Raw genomic sequence first — 20,875 nt, forward strand, 5'->3', positions numbered from 1 at the left:
AGCCAGCCTCCCCCAAGTTTTGGGAGAAAAGCGTCTTCTCTCTGGCCAGTCCAGTCGTCCACTGTCACATGTGCGCACAAGGCAGGCCTGGCCTCGCCTGGTGTCTGCTTAAAGTCCAAGAATCGGGTGCAGGGACTTCCCTGGTGGTCCAGTGGTTAGGACTGCGCTTCCACTGCAGGGGTCTCGATCCCTGGTCGGGGAACTGAGATCCCACAAGCTGAGCGGTGCGGTGAAAAAAAACGCCAACAACAAGAAGAAAAAATAAAGAAACAAACAAACAAAAAACAACGACAAATAAAAACAAAAACAAGAATCGGGTCCAGATGGGGCAGCAAAGCGGTTGTGTCTGGGGAAACAAAACTCACTCAGAGCTGAAGGCGTGAGCTGACACAGGGCCACTGACCACTGATACCAAATCAGAGAAAAGAAGTGGATTTGTGCAGATTTGCACAGGGGCTTCTATGTAAATACAAACCAGTTTTATAGCTCCTTTCGTTAAAACGTATTCTGATCAAATAATCTTGCGAAGGAAAGCTCACCTAGCCTCAAACCTACAACATAAAAGCAAGGAGAAAATGACATATTTCCTGCGGCTACCACATTCGGGACCTTCACAAGGGGGACGGGGTGTGCAAGGCCCCAGGGCACTGGCTCTGCTGTCCGTGCCAACACCCCGTGTACTGCCCCCGGGCCTCAAACTGGTCAGCTAGCTGGCTCTGCGCCGTCCACACAAACAGCTGCATAACCTTCACGATGTTCTCATCCAGGTTGGAGCCGAAAAATCCCTGCAGGAAGAGCGACCATGTCTCCTTTTCCAGGAAAATCTGGATCTACTTGTCCCCTCATCTCTCACATCGAAGTATCCACTGCCATCCAAGATGTAGCGAGTGTCCACATCCAAGTGCCCATGCACCTCCCAGAACAGCTTCATCTTTTCTTCATAATTTGGTAGTTTATCTTTGTATATGGTTATTACGTCCACCCAAGAGTAGTTTCTATCTTTTCGGATCTTTTCTAGTTCTGGATCATCCTATTTGTCAGCGTCCAGCTTCCAGGGGCCGGGCTCTGTGCTGTGGGGCTGCCTTGGGTGGTCGGCAACTAGTCCGTGTACCGGGCCTGCACCATGGCTGAGCCTGGGACGCCGAGATCACCCTGACCCGCGCCCACTTGTACCTGTTTTGTTCGTTTGTTGGTTGGTTGGTTGGTTTGGCTGCACTGCGCGGCATGTGGGATCTTAGTTCCCCAGCCGGGGATTAAGCTCTCCCCCTGCAGTGGAATTGTGGAGTCTTAACCACTGGACCGCCCGGGAAGTCCCTTCACTTCTTTCTATGAAGACCTTCATGCATATAAAAATTAAAATATTGACATCAAATAAAAGCTATATGCCTTTTCTCCCGTTAATCTGTCTTTTCCTAGTTTAATTTGCAGATACCAGTCACGGAACCTAAGAGGGTAGAGGAAGTATTTCTCCCCACCCCACACTCTCACCGCCGGCAGCAGTAGCAGCACGCCACACAGCCCAGAGGAGCAGAAAATGCTGCCCAAAAGAGTCCTCGAGGTTTAAATCCTTTATTTGAAAGACATCTCAGCAAGGCTTATCCTACCTGCTGTGGAATGAGAACTGCCCCAGTGACCGTAAAACAGAAGCACACGTTCGGTCTCTGTCTTCAAGGGGTTCATAACAGGACCAGACACACGCAGGACGGAGGGAGCCGGTGGGACGTGGACAAAGCTCCAGGACCGTCCCCCACTTACCTACTTGTGGCCCCTGCGGTGAAATGCTTTCATATGTGTTTTCTGACTTTACCCTCACAAGAACCGTGTGATAGCCGGCAGGGATGGGGCTACGATCCACATTTCCAGATGAAGAACCCGGGAATTAGCTTCTGGGACCGAACATCAGTGGTAAAGATGAGAAAGGGTCCTCGGGGGCCTGTATGGTGTTCCTTCTGAAACACTGGGGTGATGTGCAACACGCGGGAGATGGATGGTCTGAACACCGGGCTGAGAGCTGTCTGTCCTGACCGCAGGGCTGGGACCTGCCAAAGAAAGCCTGCTCCACTGCAGCCGCCTGTGGACCCCCCCAGCCCTTATCTCCCCAGCCCACCTCAGCAGGCACCTTCCTCAGCCCTCTCCCTTCCCCAGCCCCTTTAAAGCAACCGCAGGAGATGCCCGCTCTGCACAGTGACATTTTAAGTGTGGCTCACGAGTGCAGTCCCGTAACCACCCCACCATGAGTTAGAGCATCTCCTCAGTTTCCCTGGCGCTCTGTCTCCCTGACGTCAGCCAGGGCACCTGATCCCGGAAGCCCAGGGTGTGACGTCACAGGGCTGGACCGGCTCTGCTGGGAGGACGGTCCAGCCTCTGTGCCCCAACGGCATGTCTCTCCCTCCCTAAACCTTTCTCCTCCTCAGGCCTGAGGTCGCAGGTCCGCTGCCCCCCACTGCTGCTGCGTCTGGATTTGGGCGCTTCCCGGGCTCCCGCGAGCCCCCAGCTGCCCTCGTCCCAGACCGAGGTCGTCACTGCCGCGCCAGTCTGCCTGATTGGCTCCCTCAGGGCCACTGTCTTTTCAGTTCTGTTTTCTGGGGGCTTAGCCCACCCTGTGAGGCTGAATGGTGGTCCTGATACAGAGCGAGGTGCCGGCGAGATCCGCCTCGAGGTCCAGGGTGGATGGTTGCCATGATGACGCATCCTCAGTCCCCTCCCCCTCTCCCCCACCTCATGAAAGCCCCTGGGACAGGAAAGGCCTCCCCATCCGAGTGAGGACTGTGGAGCAGCAGGGCCCCTGCCCGGGGGTGCACGCAGCCCCGGGGGTGTGGGCGGCCCTGGGACACGCTGCACGTTTGAGGTTCACGTTCGTTCGTGTTTGGGACGAGGGTCTCCAGGTCTCTGCCCCTTGACCCTGGGCACCTGGGGCTGGGGGTTCACTCCCTCACTCGCTCTGGGGGTAACAACCCACCCCTCCCTGCAGGGACTCTGAGACCCTGGGAGCTTGACTGATGGAAATTTCCTCCACGTTCCTATTGAATTTCTGCTGAACTCATCTTTGTACATTTACTGCCCTTTGTTCTCGGCCCTCAGGGTCCCAGAGAGGAACTTTCCTCGCGGGGAGGCTCTGCAGCCCTCACAGCCGGCGTGGTCTTTCTCCCCGACAGGTTTCTCTCTCGCTGCCCACCCCCCATCCCCCGTGGCCCCCGCTGGAATGGAGCTCTCCATCAACACCCCACAGCACAGCTGGGAAACGACCACAGGGAAGGGTAACACGAAATCCTTGGCTGGCGAGACAGGGCCTCCTGTCCGGGCCTCTCAGGCGTGGGGAGACTGTAACATTTATTCTTCAAACGCAGACACTCTGGCGGTGACAGGGACACTACGAATGACCAAGATGGGACAGCAGCACACAGCGCGGCTGTCCTGGGCTCCTGGGCTGTGCGGCCAGCCAGGCGCTCTCCCAGGCCCAGATCCCAGAGAGCCCACCCCTTCGTGCGTTCGCGCTGTGGACGTTTCCTCTTCCCTCTGCGGGGAGCTCAGACGCAAGAGGTCCCTGGCTCAGCGACGCCTGCAGTCAAACGTGGGAGGTGGCGGATGCTGGGATCAGAAAGGGGGTAAGCCCCGGACAAACAGCAAGAAGGAAGGAGCAGAGAGGGCGAGCCCGCAGGAGGCCCTCATCCGCCAGGGACGGCTGTCAGTCTGGGTGAGCCTCCGCTACGAACTGTGAAGAGGCGTGGAGAGGAAGCGCATTGGTTTGGGGTAACAGAAAGCTCCGTCCTCCTACTGCCACCCCGAGTGCCGTCTTCCAGAGGTGGTGGCTGAGTAAGTGGAAGGCAGAGACCCTACACTGTCCCGAGCTTTGGCTTATTAACGCTAGAGTCCCCTTCTGGGACATTCCATCGTCCAGAAATTGAGCCCTTGTTGCCACATGCCAGGCCCTGGGCCGGAGTTAACACACAAGTCGTTCCACTTGATCTTCCCAGCAGCCCTGCGGGGGACCTGTTTACACAGGAGTCTCCGTGAGGCCAGACACCTGCCCAGGGCTCGGCCGAGGTGACAGGCTGAGATCTACTAGAATGACCCGAAACTCTGAATTCTCTGGATTCCACTGCTCCGAACCACAATACCAGCAGAGCCAGGGAAGGCCGACTTTACGCTACTCCTGACTTGGCCCGGGAGCTGACTCAGTCGCCCGTGGGAGCAGCCCTGGGAGGTGAGGGGAGCAGGAGGTGGGCAGCAGAGGTGCCTACGAAGTTTCGGGGGGCGGAGCTAGGTCGTGGGCCCACGCAAGCTCAGACCCGGATCCCTCGGCCCCCCTCTCCCCGGGTGGAAAGTTACTCCCGGCAGGGCTGGTCCAGCCCAGCCCGTGACGTCACACCACTGGGCGGGGCTTCGGGACGGGGGTGGGGGTTGGGGGGGACACCCGGCTGATGTCATCCCAGTGCCCAGAGCAGCCCCGGGGCTTGACGGCATCTCTGCGATGACTGCAATTGCAAGTCTCTTTCCCCAGTGGGCAGCGGGTCTGACCCAGGCAGGGCAGGGCAGGCCTGCTGGAGTTCTGTTCCCGGCTCTGGGATCTGAACCCGCAGCTCAGAAGTCCTGGGACCACTACTATGCTGTGTGTCTATAGACAAGTCACTTGCCCTCTCTGGGCCATCTCTAGGGTGCAGCCGCCTAACTCGATGAAACAAAGAGGCTGTAGGAGAGATTTCTGAGGACCTTTCAGGAGTCCCAAAGGAGGGGGTGTGGGCCTGGTCCCCCACCCTCCCTCCCGCTCCCCTCCCTGGCAGTCGCGGATCGAGAACGTGACTCATGCGCTCCCGGCACCCAGTTTCAGCCTTGGCCGCCCCAGCCCGGGGCCTTTCCTTTGCTGTTTACTCCAAGGAGCAGGTGTACCTGGGTCACCTCGCCGCGGGCGGGAGAGATGTCGGGCTCCGGGCCCCGGGGACATGGGCGCCATCTGACCCCATCCCTGCGGGTGGCCTGAGGCCGGGCACGGGGGGTCTGGGCTCCCCAGCAAGGGGAGGGATGGGAGGGGCAAGCGGAGGGTGCCGCCCCCGCCAAGGCCCCTCGGCAGGTCTCACCCTCCACCCCCTCCCGCCCCTGCCCGGTGAGGAGTCCCCGGCTATCTCTTTGTAATCTCTCCCCGTCTTCCGGCCTCTGTGGCCATCGTGGTTTCAGTTGTCACACGCGCAGGGACGCACACACACACACACACCCCAGAGCTGCTTCTCATGTTGAGCTGGGAAGGGCAGACCCACCCAGCCGTGCCAAGAAGGGAGGGCAGGGTGTGTGTGGGGGGGGGGGGGGGCAGGGGGCCGGCAGCCCAAGTGAACCTGGGGTGGAGGTGGGTCGGGAGAGGCGCGCTCCGGGAAGTCTGGAAGCTGTGGTCAAGGGCAGTGAGTCTGGGGCCTGGCTCGGCCACCACCTCTCCCTGTGACCTCGGTCACGTCATTGCTCTCTGATGCCTCATTCTCCCCGTCTGTTCAAGGCGGGGGCTCACTGGGTGAGCTGGGGGCCTTCACGGCCCAGACCAAAAGCTCTCGCGTCTCTGAAGGGGGACAGACACTGTCGGCCGTCGCGGAACAAGGCGACAGCCGGCCCTTCCCGTGTGGGCGGCCCGAGACAACCCCCGCTCCAGACCACAGAGCAGGCAGCAGAGCCAGGCAGGTGGAAAATTCCCCCTGGCATTCTGCCCAGACACTGTGCCCGCCTGGCAGGCGGGAGCCGGGTCTAGGGCACCGGCGGACAGTCTGGCAGCCACAGGGAGCTGGCCAGGGCCTCCCCAGCTCAGCGGCGCCCCCCACCCAGACACAGAAATTGTGTTCTGCTCAGGTAGGCAGACGGAGGGGAGGCGTGATGGCGAGGCTCTCGGTGGTTTGCTGAAACCTTGGAGCCTCTCAGAAGTTGCAGGCCGGAGTCAAGGTGGTTGTACGAGGTCCTCCCCGTTCCCAAGACGAGTGGCCCCAGGACCCTAATGGCGGCCTGGCGGCTGTAGCGGTTTGAGCGGCCAGGCAGACAGAGGGCTTTGTCAGGTGTGGAGAGGCGATGTCCCTGTGTCTGCTCCTACTGGCTGCCGGCCTCCACCTGGTGACCTTGGGCAATGCACGTCCCTGTCGAGGCCTTGCTTTGTCCATTTGGGACTGGGGACAGCCGTCAGGCCCGCCCTCCTGGAAGGGCCTGGGAAGTGAAAAGCTCTGTGGGTGCATGTGACGTGGGACTGGGGGGCAGGATGTGTCCCCTGGGCCGCAAGCCCAGGGGTCCCTTGTGTCTGAAAAGCCAGGGTGCAGGACCCTTGCACCTGCCTCTCTCCTCCTCTCTGCCAGAGCCTCAGAAGATTGCCAAGTTACCATGACAACACCTCCCTGCCCATCTCCCTGGAGGCCCTTCCCAGAGCCCGGAGCTGGTTTCCAGAATGTTTACCCACAAACATTTTTATGCTGCTGGTCAGTTCAGGTGGGTCTTTGGGAACTGAGGAAACCCCTTTGTGGCTTTGCCAGGTTTCAGTCAGCAGGCAAGCCGGCCCCTCGAGTCGCTCCCACGCGGGGCCGTTGGACCCGGGTGGGCTGCAGCGTCAAGGCACAGCGAGGTCGAGGTGAACCCACGCCCCGCCAGGAAGATTACCCAGAGGGCATGTCCCACTGACCCGGAGTCAGCAGCCCGCGAGCGTCACTGCGACACGGGGAACATTGTCCGTCTGCGCTGGCAGAGAAGGCAGTAAAGATAACGCAGGGCATGACCCCGGCTCCATGACAGCCGCTCCAGGAACCCAACCGCCGTGACTCACTGAGAGCCAATCAGGAGGCTGGGCCAGATGCCTTTTCCAGCCAGACACACCTGGAACATGCCAGCCATCTGTTGGACCACACCCCTGCCCCGGCCGTTCAGGAGAGAAATATAAATCTCCTTATACAGCTGCATGTGGCGAGCTCTGTGAGTCCGCCATGGAGGGCGACACACGCTGAGCACAGAGGCCCACAGACGCATACACGCGCACCTTCACAAGTGAGATAGGCGCTCCCTCCTGCCCCTGCCAGGGTTGCCGCCATCTCCATTTCCCTCCACCCCCTGGTGGAGATGGGCAAAGGGAAAAGGTCCAGCAGGTTGCAGTGTCCAGTGCCAGCTTTCTATGGACCGTTAGGCCAAAAGGGGTCCAGAATTTTCCCTCATCCTCTGAAAAAACAAAAAACAACCAACAAAAGCAAACGCAAAATATCAACTCAGCGTCGTCCACGGAAGTTCCTCTGGGAATTCTGGGGTTGGAAGGGACTGAGAGTTCCCCTAGCAAAGCCACGCTTCATAGGTGAGGGCCGGGGGCCAGTGAGGGTCCTCCCCCCAGGGGAGGCAGGAGCCCGTGCTGTTGGCCAGGTGGTCTTGCCCAAGTTCCAGGAGCCCGGCCAGACTTTGGCCTCGTGGGCCCACCCTGGAGGGCGTCCTGGGCAGTGGTGGTCAGACACCCCCAGAGGGAGACCTGGAGAAAGGCAACACATCCGAGGGCCAGGAGGACGGATCTCCTGTCGGTTCCGCCGTCAGAGGCCCAGGCCGAGACCAAGCGCTGCTGCTGGTCATACGAACGTGGCTGCACGCAGAGGGATGTCCGTACAGGGAGACGGCACAACCTAGGTCGGTTTCGGGGTAACCCTGGAGTGTTGAGGAAGCCCGCACTCACATTTTCAAGCCCCCGGGTTTCGGGGTGCTTTTCTTGTGAGTCCTGAGCTCCGAGCATGGCCTTGGCTGAAGCCAGCGCAGCCCTGCGGTGCTGTGTAGGAAGTGACACGGCGTCAGGATGTCAGGGGCTGTGCTGGGCCGGGGCCGGGTCAGCAGGCACCTGCCTCCCTGAGTCTGTGCTCATGTCGGCGGCTTCAGCCTCCCAGCTCCTAAGATTGAGGACCCAATCCAGTGCAGTCTGCAGACCCGCAGACTTTGTGCTGGTCTGGACAGGAGAGAAAAAAAAGCGAGTCCAGAGGGAATCAGGAGGGGGCCAGATTCGACCCCCGCAACCTGGGACATCCAGAGTTGGGGGGTCTTGCCTGGGCCAGAAGCCGTTCTCCTCGTCCACAGGTTAAGTCTCACCCCAGGTCTGGGGCAGCTGGCTTGGCCCTGCTTGTTCCTGCGAACAGAGGCTGGGCTGCGATTCCAGGTGGGAAAGACCTGGCCGCGGTGAGGGCTCTGAGTTTGTCCCTAGCCTCCCTTGCGTACAGGGAGGAAATCCACCCCGTCTTTCTCCCCTCCTTTGAAGCACTGCCCCCCTCTTCACCCCAACCTGGGCAATGACTGAGTAGGGCATGCAGTGACTTTTCACCCTAGGAGGGGCCTTCAGGTGCTGGGCTCCTGGCCGCGTGGCCCCAGGGCCCTCAGCGCTCTGAGTCACAGTCCGTTTCCAGGCAGGCCGGACGGCAGGCCCAGGCCCTCCCAACACGGGGGCTCCAGGGGGACCGCATGCACATACGGGTCCGGGGCCACCCGAGGGTGGCGCTTCGTGGGACCAGGGGATGAGGAGGGTGTGAAGGAAGAGGTGGGCGTTTATGAGGAGCCCACTTTGTGTCGGGAGCGCCCCTTAGCCATGCAGTTTGACATTCAGTACAACACTTTGAGGGAGGGTTTACAGCCAGGAAGGCTGAGGGTCAGAGGTAAGGTGACTTGCCCCGGGCCACACAGCCTGAACCCTGCGTGCCTCCATCTCAGGCTGTGTCCGGACCACCCTCCGACCCCAGAGGGGGAGGAAGTGAGAGCAGCTCTTGGGCTCAGAAGGTCCCCAGAGCAGAAGCCCAGCCATCCTCCCTCAGCACCCCAGCCTGTGCCCTGATGCCAGCTGGGCAGGTGCCACCCGGGGGGGGGCCGAGCCCTCCTCCTAGGCTCGGCTCCGTGTTCGTTTGCGCTGAGCCTGGCTGGCAGCTTGTGGAAGGACACCAGGGCGAGAAGGCCGAGAGGACACGGCCTGGGCACCTGGCACTGAATAATCTGCTCGTCTCAGCCCCGCCGCCTGAGGCTGTGTGAGTGGAAGGGGGGCGCCAGCGCCAGCACCGGGGGGCGAGGGGCGAGGGGCCTGTGCTGTCTGGAGCTCACCTGTCTCCCAGACCCTCACCACCCTAGCAGAAGCTGCAGTGGCCTCCTGCAGGCCTCCCTGTCACAGTCACGGCTGGGCCTAGGCTCTCCCCGAAGATGTCATTCCAACCCTCCCCGCCCACCCCAGGGCTCTGGAACCAGGTTCCGGACTCCAGAGAGCCCTCTAGCTGCCCGAGGATGGGAACCCTGTAGAGGTTTCTGTAGGGAGAGATACAGAATGCGCAGGGACTCAGGTGCCCTCCTGCCCGGGATCACCTGGGGAGGGGCAGACGGGGAGGAGCAGGGTGGGGGGTTGCCCTGCATGGGCTTCCCCGGCTCCTCCAGCCTCACCCCACCCTTGCCCTGCTCCTTAGTTCCTGGTCTTGCAATGCTGGGGACCAGGCTCCCTCCTCCCGCTGGGTGACCCTCTGCTCCACCAGCAGGTGGGATCTTTCTGGAATCAACCTTTCCTCCCCACCAGCCACCTTCCTGCTGGAACTTTGGCTCCACCTCCTTTCTGCCAAAGCAGCCTCCACTCTTCCACCCGGACTCTGCTCCAGGAGAAACCCCTTCTTTTGCTTTTTTTTTTTTTTTTTTTGTCCTGCGGTACGCGGGCCTCTCACTGCTGTGGCCTCTCCCGTTGCGGAGCACAGGCTCCGGGGTCATGGCTCACGGGCCCAGCCGCTCCGCGGCACGTGGGATCTTCCCAGACCAGGGCACGAACCCGTGTTCCCTGCATTGGCAGGCAGACTCTCAACCACTGCGCCACCAGGGAAGCCCATGGGAGAAACCCCTTCTAAGGCTCGTCTCTAGGAAACGTTCTTTGATTCCCCAAGACTGGCCGGTTGGCCCCAGCATTCCCGTTCTGGTCACCCTCACACACCTCCACCCGTTCTACTCCTTATGGAGTTGAATTTATGTCTGCTGACCGCTTCTCCCACCTGGATCCTGGGTGTGTTCTGTCTCCTCCAGGGGACAAGTGGATTTTCCTGGAGTCACATTTCTAATAAAGGAGCAACTTCCATGTTCGAGCCGTCTAAAACTGGACGGGGCTGCCTGGGATGGAGTGACCTCTCTGTCAACGGAGGCTTCAAAGGTGGCTGGTTGTGCATTAGTACCAGGTGCTTTGGGGTATGGCACATAGCAGGCATCGGTAAACATCTGTTAAATAAAGGCCAGCATCACTCACTCACCTCCTACAGTGTATAAGTATCTCATAAAAATCTGGGATTTTGTTCTGATGGGGCCAGCCAGTTGGGTCCCAAAGTTATGCTGCTATGGGAGGGTCCTTACCGGGAGACGCTAACCTGGAGGGCCGTCTTTAGGTAAGAGGACCTGACTTCACCACGGGAAGAGAGCCTCGTCTATGGTGAGCTCAGGGCGCTGAGTGCTGGCCGGAGCTCAGCGGAGGTGCCCTGGGGTCTGGAGGGCGGGATGACACGTTGCAGGTCGGATTAGCAGTTCCTCATAACAGGCTGTGATTATCTCACCGTGGCATCTTGAGCCCTTCCCTGTGTTTGAACGTCCCAGCCTTGCCTTGGCTGGGCTGTGGGAGACAGAGGGGAGGTGATGAGACCTGACTGGAACATGACAGTCTGGGAGAGCCAGCACCATGCTGGGGAGAGTCCCAGGGAAGGAGCACCTTGGGGTGGTGTGAAGTCTTCCCACTGACCATCTGGGCCGCTGTAAGTCTTCCTTCTGTCGAGGAGGCCTGGGGTTTCCTCGCCGCAGCTCCTTCACTGAGGGAACTTTGGGATCCCTGAGCAGGTAGGACTCGGTGGGTAGTTCTGTGCCTCTGCTGACTGTGTGTTCTTTTTTCCTTACACACACGTTCCAAGCAACTCCTGGATGCCAGGCGCTGAGGAAGCAGACGGGGAGACAGGCCCTGCTTGTCAGATTTGGGTGGGTCTGAGGTCCAGGGGCTCCCCACGTCAGCATTCCCTGTGTCTCTCCCTCCTACAAGCTCAGCCTCTATTCCACCCTGTCTGTTCGATGCAGCAGGCATTCCTGATGCAGTGCATCGAAATCTTCTGGAGGGTTTGCTGAAGCGGGGGTGCTGGTCCTGCCCGAGTGTCTGCTTGAGCCGGCGTATCAATCAGCTCCCCAAGGTGGGCAATCCAGGGACCACGCTTATTACAGCGGAAACCTTGCCTTCACAATGCCCACATTCTACTGCAACAGCGTCCTTGGGAGACCTCAGGTCCCGGTGATACTCCTGACCTTTTACCCAAGAGAAAATTGAAGGGCAGAGAGATTCCAGGATGGCACGACACCGTCTCCTTTTCCCGTGTCCTTCCTCACAATTTATAGTTATGCTATTTGGGGGTTAGTTTCTTCAGTGGCCGCCTCCTTCCTTGAATGTGAATCTCGGGGGGCAGAGGTCATGCCCATGCTGCTCACTGTTTCCTGAGTGTCTACGACAATGCCTGGCGCACAGTAGGTGCTCAGCGGGCATTTGGAAGAGGAATGATGACTGATGGCTGGCTCGTCCTAGAGTTGGGAGCGGGTCCTGACCATCTGAACTTTAGAAACACACCTGACCATGGCCCTTCACCTGTCCCCCAGTGCCCCTGGGCCCCAGGAGCCTGGAGCCCAGAGGGCTGGCACAGTGGGGTCCCGAGGACACCCCGCCCAGGTCTGGTGCCAGCTGGAGGGGAAGGTGTGTGGTGGGGGAGGGCTTGTCTCAAATTTGCCCCCCCCGCCCCCACCTCTTTGGCTGCCTCCTACCTCTCTGTCCTTCAATTTCCAAATCTGTAAAGTGAAGGTAATGACAGCACCTGCCTCTGAGGCTGTGGTAGTAAGCGAGTTACCATGGCAACAGCTCATCCTCATCTAGTGCTTCCTGTGTACCAGACGCTGTTCTAGCGATGGACATAGACGAGCCCATTTAGTCTGTTACTGTCCCCTCGTTACAACCGAGGCCCAGAGAGGTTCAGTACTCACCCAAAGTCATACAGCTCGTAAGTGGCAGAACCGTCGAAGAAGTCATACCTGGACCGTGTGGTTCCGTTCCCTGGACAATGTCGGCTAGTGGAACTTGTTCAAGAAAATGTCAACTCTGAACTGTCTTCTCGGGCGGCACTGCCCTGGCAGCCCCAAGGCCCTCAACCTGCTCCATGCCAGGGGACAGCCCCAGTCCCGCTCCCACTGCTTCCCGCCCCAGGAACTTCCCTGGCCAGCTCACTGGGGAATTCCCAGGGGGCAGGATGGGGAATTCCAGGGATGGAGGAGAGCCGGTCCTAGGGGCTGGGAAATCTTCGCCTTCCATGTGGCCTGCCTCTGAGTAGGGGACCAGCTTGGTCCATGACAGGAGTCTCGGCTGGGGAGGCCGACCCGCGAAGGGGCCGAGTTGGGCACCCCAGGAGGGTGGGGTGGAATGGCAGGTGCATCTCCACAACCCCCGGGGTCGGCCCGGGGAACCCACCCGGTGGAGACTCCGACAGCCGCAGGGTCTGTGGGCAGGGTTCGGAGCGCAGGCAGCCCTGAAATTCCATCTCTGAACATCTGGTTCCACCTAGTGGCCTCTGATATCCTCACTGCCCCAAAGAGCCAAGGGAGCCCAGGACTGGCAGGCGGGGTGCCCTCGCAGCGGCCAGGGTTTACAGAGCTCCTGCCCCGAGGTGCAGTCGGTACGGGATATTCAGAGCAGAAGCAGCAGAGGGCTGACGGGCTGGGGTCGGCACTGTGCTGGTGTGTGCCTGGCCCTGGCGCTCGATTTCTCTGGTTGCAGTTTCCACATCTGAAAAATACGAGAGCTGGTGTAGAGCCGCAGGCCTGGGGTCAGCTTTGACCTGTCCCTCCCACGCACAGCCTTCGGCTTTCCTGAACTCCACTTCTCACTATCTTCTAGACAGCTGCGTCTTGACAGGTGCCCCTGCCCCAGGCTGCGTGACCCCAGCCGTCGTCAGGGTTCCTCCCCAGGGACGTGCTCAAGCCACATCCTCTGCTCAGCAAGCCGCAGCCCCCCAGTTCCTCCAAGGTAAGGCGTATACCCCGGGCCTGACGTACAAGGCCCTTCCCCGTCCTTCCTCTGCTCGCCTCCCAGGCTCCTTGCCCTCACGCCCCTCCCTGCTCCCTTGCTGGCCGCCTTGCTGTCCTCGCGCTGCACCCTGCTGTCCCACCCCCGTGGCTTTGCAAATCCTGCTTCTGCCTGAGCACCCTTCCTTCCCTGTTGTCTGTCTGGGGAGCTTGAAGCCGCTCTTCAAGGTCCATTTAAAAGTCACCCCCTCTGGGAGGCCCTCCAGATGCCTCCAGCCTCCTTCGGGCTCCCTCGGCGGCTGGTCCCTTGCCTTTCATAGCATCCATCCCTAAGCTATAATTATTTATGTACATATTTATTCCCCCCCGCCCTGCACTGAAGGCTCCTCGATGGCAGAGGTCTTTTAGGTTTTTGTACCGCGTGTCTAGAACCCAGCAGGTGCTCAGGAAAGACCTGTTCTGCAAATGTCCACCCGCCTTGTGTCCGGATCAGAACACGGTGCTTTAAGTTTCGGGCGGCTGTTCCTTTCAGGGGAACTTTGTGTGGTTCGTGGGAAGCAGGTGGACCCGTGCCCACTGAGAACAGCGATGGTCAGAAGGTCTGGAGTCAGGCCCAGGCCCCGGGCCAGCTGGGCCAGGTTTAGCTCTGGGTAAGTGACTGGCCACCTCTCCAGCCCGAGACACGGGAATGAGGGCGCTCGCCCCTCAGGGCTGTGGTGAGGGTTCATCCAGAAGCCGGCTGAGTGTGGGATCTCATCAGGTTCAGTAAATGACAGCGACAGTGATCATCCAGCCTCCTGAGGAGGGGCCGGCGCCCTGCCCCCACCCCACCCTGCCCCCACCCCCGCCCCCACCCCCCAGGACCCCAGCGTCCGAGGCCGGGGGCGCCCGGCCTCTGGGGGCCGCACAGGTCTGAGCGCTGCTGCCCGGGAGGCCCGGGGAGGCGTGTCCTGCGGATGGCACAGAGCGCCCTGTGTCCAGCAGAGGGCCCAGCCCTGCCCTGCCTGGTGGCTTAGGGGTGGGGATGGAGGGGGTGCTGGAGCCGGCTGGCAATGCCAGACGCCCGATGGGGGCGGGCCCACCAGCCAGCTGCCCGTCGAGTCGGCCCTGCACTCGGTCCGGCCTCGCCTCCGCTTGTGGGCAGCCACTGCCGCTCATCCGGCCATGCGGCGGCCGTGGCCTCTGGCCATCTCTCTCGCTGTGGCGTTAGCGGCAGGTCCCGGCAGGGTCCCCGGGGGCGTCCCCCTGCGCCGGGGCGGGCGTGGCACCGAGGAGGAGGCCAAGGGGGTGCAGCAGTATGTGCCCCAGGAGTGGGCTGAGTATCCCCGGCCCATCCGCCCCACCGGGCCGCAGCCCACCGAGCCCCAGGTGGCCACCAGCGCCCACCCGGACCGGGCCGTGGTCCCTGGGGGCAGCAGGCAGGAGCCTCTGGGCAACGCGACGGGGACGCCGGGCTGGCGGCTGCAGATCCAGAACCCCCTGTACCCGGTGACGGAGAGCTCCTATGGGGCCTACACCGTGCTGCTCCTGGCCCTGGTGCTGTTTGCCGTGGGCATCGTGGGCAACCTGGCGGTCATGTGCATCGTGTCGCACAGCTACTACCTGAAGAGCGCCTGGAACTCCATCCTCGCCAGCCTGGCCCTCTGGGACTTTCTGGTCCTCTTCTTCTGCCTCCCTGTCATCATCTTCCACGAGATCACCAAGCAGAGGCTGCTGGGTGACGTGTCTTGCCGGGCTGTGCCCTTCGTGGAGGTGAGTGTGTGTCCTGCTAGAGCCCACGGGGTGGTGGTGGGGGGGCCGCTGCCGGATGTGGGCTGCGAGGGTGTGCGAGGCCCTGCAGGCCTGGGGCTCTGTCTCGCTGCTTCTCCCCCAAGACAAACGCAGGATTGGCTCCTGGGAGCTCTCAGGTACCCGAGCGAGCAGGCGGGTGTCAGGGCCCTGGGGTCAATTCTGTGTCCACTCCCGGGAGTGCAAACACGGAAGGAAGGAAAGACCCTCCCTCACTGCGACTCTCGCCGCCGCCATCACCGTCAGCCGTCTCCTCCATCCTCTGGAAGGAGAGACCTGGTTCTGGGGCTGGAGCTAAAGCTAGGGCTCTAGTGTCAGCTTCTGTCCCTGGCATACTGGGGTGTCCCTGGGCAGGTCACAGCTCCTCTCCCGTTTCACTGTCTCCTGACCAGAGGGTAGACCACTTGGCCCTCCAGCTGCGGCTCCAAGGTGACCACTGGCCCCACCTCTGGGAACTTCCACGCTGGGATGAGCGCGTGGGTGTTGATAGCGGTGTAGCTCACACGGATCCAGCTTAATCAAAACAGTGCAAAGATATACCAATATATGTGCATTTACGTGGGACACAGCAAGGCCAGCATGTCTGCCTAGGAACAGGAAATCAGCCTGCAGCATTCTGCATGTTGCTTACGCTGTGGGAGGAGGAAGAATGAGCACTGGGGTGACTGTGGCCTCCCTCCCCACAAACGCTGCTTTCCCCCGAGACAATGGGAGACGCTGAGTGAGTGGGCAGCCGGCCTGGGTGGGGAAGGAATTAGGATCAGCGTCTGGACACTGTCCTATTCCCAGCTCTGTCCCCGTCCCATGACTTAGCGATGGTTTCATATCCGGACGGACTCTCTGAGGCTCAGCGGGCAGTACAGCCCTTTCCTGTCCTTCCCAGCCCAGGGAGACCACCTAACGGTGGCCCCAAGTTGCTCAGACCTGAAAGAGGCCCTGCAGCCGGGGACAGCCCTTGCATCTTAGTGACCTGGCACTCAGAGCCCAGGAGAGCTGTGGGAGGTCAGAGCCCGGGCTCTGCCGAGTGGCCGTGGTTAGCCACTTAGCCTGCCCAAACCCCTGCTTCCCTCCCTGCGAGTCGGGGCTGACCGCCATCACCATAGCTGGGTGAGTCCCTGAAGGCTCACATGTGTGATGTCCACAAAGGGCTTAGAACTGAAATAATTCAGTACGTGGTGGATTTTACCGGGAAAGGTCTAAGACCCCTGTGAGCGCTTGTCTGCGTGGAGCTGGCGGCCGAGGAGAGCCCGGCCCTGCCCCCTGCCCAACTGTGGGTCCCAACACACCCGATATGCAGGCTGCCACCTAACCCCCTCCACGGCCTGGAGGACAGAGGTGACCCCTGAGCCCTCCCTGGAGGCTGGGGTGACAGGTGAGAGTGGAGGGACGAATGCACCGCCCAGCATCCTTTTGTAGGGAGGCCCCAGGAGGGAACAGGAGGCAGCTAAATACAGCTTGGGGCCATTTTTGAGATGTAGGAAAGGAGAGGGCGTGTTGTTTAGCCTGAGCCCTGGCCTGGGGCCTGCCTGGAGATGGGGCAGGAGCCAGCCGGAGAGGGGAGTGCTTGGACGGAGGGGGAACTGAGCACAGCCCTGAGTGTGCCCAGCCATCGTCTGAGCTGGGAGCACCGCCCCAGCCCCGTCACTTCTCTCTGCCACTTTCTTCCCTGCTGCTCTGGCTTCCTCTCTGCTCACAGGGTGGTTTTCCTGTGTGCTCTGTGAGCTGCCTGCGGGGAGTGGGCACAGGCCCACTGTGTCCCCACTCGGGCTGGCCCTGGGCCTCTCCGGGCAGGGCGAGGAGGGCGGGAGGGCGTATGCCCTGCACCCCCAAGGCCACTCCCCCCATGGACGTGGTGGGTGAGGCCATCCAAGCACCCGGCAGGCCCAGGAGCCCTACGTCTCCGTCCATGCTTGTCCTCAGAGATGATTTCCCAAAGTCTCAGGAGCACAAGGGGCTGTAGGGCCTAGGTCGCTCGTCCCTGGGCCCAGAGGCAAGGCAGCGGGCGGCCTGCAGGGGAACCTCAGTTCTGCCGTCCACCAAGGCCCTGGTCCCGCCTGAGCCCAGTCTGTCCCGTCAGACCCTGGCCGTGAGATCTGAAATGCCCCTGAATGGCGGTGCCACCACTGTCCTTCCCACGCCTGCCGTGCACTTCCAGTCTGAGACAGCCCCTCGGTTGCCTGGGGCTGACCCCCGCCTCTCCCCCCCACCACGCCCCCTCGCAGGTCTCCTCTCTCGGCGTCACCACCTTCAGCCTCTGCGCCCTGGGCATTGACCGCTTCCACGTGGCCACCAGCACCCTGCCCGAGGCCAGGCCCATCGAGCCGTGCCCGTCCATCCTGGCCAAGCTGGCGGTCATCTGGGTGGGCTCCATGACGCTGGCTGCGCCCGAGCTCCTGCTCTGGCAGCTGGTACAGGAGCCCGGCCCCGCCGCGGGCCCCGTGGACGCGTGCATCATGAAGCCCTCCGCCCGCCTGCCCGAGTCCCTCTACTCGCTGGTCTTGACCTACCAGAACGCCCGGATGTGGTGGTCCTTCGGCTGCTACTTCTGCCTGCCCGTCCTCTTCACGGTCACCTGCCAGCTGGTGACGTGGCGGGTGTGGGGCCCGCCCGGCAGAAAGCCGGAGTGCCGGCCGGGCCAGCAGGAGCGGCGCGAGGGCCAGCTCAGCGGCACCGTGGTGGGCCTGACCGCCGTCTACACCCTCTGCACCCTCCCCGAGAACGTGTGCAATGTCGTGGCCGCCTACCTCTCGGCCACGCTCACCCGCCAGACCCTGGACCTCCTGGGCCTGGTCGGCCAGTTCGCCACCTTCCTCAAGGCGGCCGCCACGCCCGTGCTCCTCCTGTGTGTGTGCCGGCCGCTGGGCCGCGCCTTCCTGGACTGCTGTTGCTGCTGCTGCTGCGAGGGCTGCGGCGGGGCGGCAGCCACCGACGGCCCAGTTGCCAAGCTCCGGACGGGGCTGGCCACCTCTGTCTACTTCCACAAGCCCCGAGAGGCGCCACCGCTCCTGGCCCTGGGCACGCCCTGCTGAGGCTGGCCGGCCGTGGCGGGGGGAGCCCTGTCCAGAGATGGACTCGGCTCCCCCGGCTGGGGTCTGGGTATGTCGGAGCCCCCGGCCGAGCCCCTTCTCGGGGGCGGCCCGCCCGTCCTCTTGCTGGGGGGCGGTGATCCCCCAGGTCCTCAGAGCTGCCCAGAGACTCTCCATCCTCCCGGCTGGGAGCCAGAACCTCACCTGGTCCCAGCCTCACTCTCCCCTCTCCATCTGGAGCCTGACTACACTTTACTTTGCCCCTCTCGGCATCGCCCATCCTGGATGGGGGCCTTGGGGGCCAGCAACCGGTCTCTCCTCTGCACAGGATGGGCCCAGCCCCGGACGCCCCCTCCAGGTGCCGTCTCTTCTCCAGGAGCATTTCTGTCTCTGTCCTCCTCCTTCTCTGACGTACCCTGGTTGCCCGGTCCCCCCCCAATCCCGGTCAGGTGCTCCCCTGTAGAAGACCCTTCTTGGAAAACAATAAACTAGGTAGAACTACCCCTGTGCCCACGGGCCTTTCTTGTGCCACATCCCGGCAGTGCCCAGATGCACCTGGGCTTTGCCCTCCTGGCCACCTTTGGCCCTTCCTGGCCTGTGGCTGGTGTCCTGTCCAGCCTGGGGTCCTGTGGCTTTGAGGGCAGAGTAGACGGAGGGACTTGGGAGCTGGGGCACTGTGTCCTCAGGCTGGCCTGAGCCCAGCCGTCCCTGGGAAGTAGAAGGCTGCAGACTTATCTCCCCGGGAGCCCCCGCCGCTGTTCCTCCCTCCCCACAAAGCCCCCATTCGAGGGCAACCAGCAGCCTGGGGGGCTTCCAGCCTCTCTGAGAGCTGCCCTTGTTCGGCTTCTTAGAACAGACTGTTTAGCCTACAGACGGCCCAGCTGCCTGCCCCCTGCCCGCCCCACCCCCCCCCTTCCCAGCAGGCAGAGCTCCATCGACAGCCCCACAGAGCCTTCTTTCCTCTCTCTGGTCCCCCCCACCCCCCACGACAGGGGGCCCTTCCAGAGGCCCCTTAGCCCCGCCCAGACCCAGCGAAGTTGGCATGAGGTCAAACAAAGGGACACCTTGGCCTAGGCCACAGACCACTCCCCGCCCCGCAAGCCCACCCTTCCCATCTGAATCAGCGCAGCTCGGGCTCCCGCGGAGCTCCTGCTGCCAGCTCTGTCTGGATCACCTGCACAGGGCCTCAGGAGGGTCCCCAGGGCAGGGTCGGGGAGGCACAGGCATTGCCCAGCGCCCTGGGCTCCATTCTCCTCTGCCCACCCCACCCATACCCCCTGGCCTCAGCCTGGAGCCAAACCTCCTTCCCCCACTCCTGTGGATCTTAATGGCCTTGTTCTCTCCCCCTGGCACCCACCCTCAGGACGGGTGATGCCAAGAGAGAGGGAGGCCGTTGCTAGGCGATGGCGCGGCTGGCCGCACACTCTTTATGCTGGAGAGACACCCACCCGTTTCTTGGCCGACCGCTGCCACAGTGACCAAAGCCCCCAGCTCTGTCTGCAGCAACTTAAGACGGTGGGGGGAGCAGGCTGGAGAGGAGACCAAGGGCAGGCTTGCGGTGTTGAGGTGACCGGGGCCCTTCCCTCTCCCCCCCACCCCAGCCCCAGTCCCAAATGCACCAGCAGCCTCCTATGGGATGGAGGAGGGGGGCCAGGGTGAAGGCGGGACGCGCAGGCCGAGGATGGGAGGCTGGGGGCGGGGAGGGGGCACCGCCGCATCCTGTTTGGGGGCTCTGCCACAAAGGGGCCCCTGCCCCTCCCTGCGGTTCCGAGGCCCTGCCACCACCGCTGCCCTGGGCCCCGCCAACGTGAATGGCTTGCAGGATTAGTCAGCAGGCCAGCGGGCCTTGGGAAAGAGCCACTGTCTCTCCGGCTAGGCCAGCTGGGGGAACAGTGTGGCATTTGTTGCCTAGGGGTCCTGGGCTTGGGGTGGGGCGGCAGCTGGCAGTGGTGGGCGGTGGACTTGAGCTGGGTCTTTAGGGGACCGACCCCGAGCCCTGATGTTAGCCAGGTGGGAGGCGGGCCAACCCACTGAGCCGCCCTGACCCCGTCAGTATGCGCACCTTGCACTGAGAATTGCCTCCCTTGGGCCGGACTGGACGCAGTTACTGGACCCCATCAGTTAAACAGGAATAACCCCCCCGCCTCACAGAGGCCTGGAGTCATTGAATGAGACAAGATACATAAAGCTCCCGGCATGACGCCTGGCACCTTCCTTCCCTCCCTCCCTTTGGGGGTTCAATTCTCCAGAACTGCAGAGCAGGCTTGGCCAGGTGTGCAAAGGGCCCCCCATGCTGGTGTACATATGCGCAGTCTGTCCTACGAAGCACCTGCTGTGTGCTGGGAGCAGGCACTGGGGCAGGACGATGCCTGCTTGCTGGCGACCAGCCCATCCTGTCTTATCTCGTCAGAGGACGCAGGAGGCGAGAAAGGCAGCTCATCCCTGAAACTCCCGTTCCTGCTCACCAGACCAGTGACCGTTGGTCCTGTCCCAGCCTCCCAGGCCGTGGCATCTCCAGCCACCTCAGCAGCCAGGAGAGCCCAGGGGACAGCCCGGCCCCAGCTTCGACCTCCTCGACCAGGGGGCACGTGTCCTATCCTTTAGGGGTTGCAAGGAACCTGAAGTCATCTAGCTCCCTCCGCCGAATTCCATCTGCATTCTCTCCCCAAACTCCCCGGCAGTGGGGAAGCCCTCTCCAGGCAGGCCATTCCTCCCTGCGGTTCTCATGACCAGGAGGCTCCAAGAGGAAGCACCGAAGAAGGGCCGGTGAGCTCAGAGCCACCAGGGCAGACCCTGCTCCCAGGACGGTGCAGGTGGCCTCCTCCCCGCAGAGGTGCGGCGAGAGGGGTGGAGCCTTCCGCAGGGCCGGACCTTCCGCAGGGCCGCTCCGTCTCCAGGCTGAGGGGAGCCAGGGGGCGGGGCTTACGGCAAAAGTGGGTCAAGATGGCCCCGGATTTGGGAAGCGGGGCGCAAGCCTCCGAGGCCACGGCTGCGGGCAGAGGGGACCAGCTCTAGGGGTGGAGTGGGCTGGGAGGGGCCGGGGGTGG

General features: G+C 62.1%; 1 protein-coding gene and 1 pseudogene across 1 annotated transcript; one reads left to right on the forward strand and one right to left on the reverse strand.

The window, feature by feature from the left end:
- Window positions 1-611: 611 nt before the first annotated feature.
- On the reverse strand, window positions 612-1,125 carry LOC116744250 (annotated as a pseudogene).
- Window positions 1,126-14,178: 13,053 nt separating this feature from the next.
- On the forward strand, window positions 14,179-17,831 carry GPR37L1 (G protein-coupled receptor 37 like 1). The gene is made up of 2 exons (XM_032608721.1): window positions 14,179-14,766; window positions 17,025-17,831. The coding sequence occupies exons 1-2, from the start codon at window positions 14,179-14,181 to the stop codon at window positions 17,829-17,831; spliced, it is 1,395 nt and encodes a 464-aa protein (XP_032464612.1).
- Window positions 17,832-20,875: the final 3,044 nt, after the last annotated feature.

The sequence above is a fragment of the Phocoena sinus genome, chromosome 1, assembly GCF_008692025.1.
Source record: "Phocoena sinus isolate mPhoSin1 chromosome 1, mPhoSin1.pri, whole genome shotgun sequence".
In the NCBI taxonomy this organism is placed as follows: domain Eukaryota; kingdom Metazoa; phylum Chordata; class Mammalia; order Artiodactyla; family Phocoenidae; genus Phocoena; species Phocoena sinus.

What these genes read in the sequence shown, in the direction of transcription:
- GPR37L1 (XM_032608721.1), top strand. Translation starts at nt 14,179, where the DNA reads ATGCGGCGGCCGTGGCCTCTGGCCATCTCTCTCGCTGTGGCGTTAGCG. An exon ending in GGGCTGTGCCCTTCGTGGAG is followed by an intron (nt 14,767 to 17,024) that starts GTGAGTGTGTGT and finishes GCCCCCTCGCAG; the next exon opens with GTCTCCTCTCTCGGCGTCAC.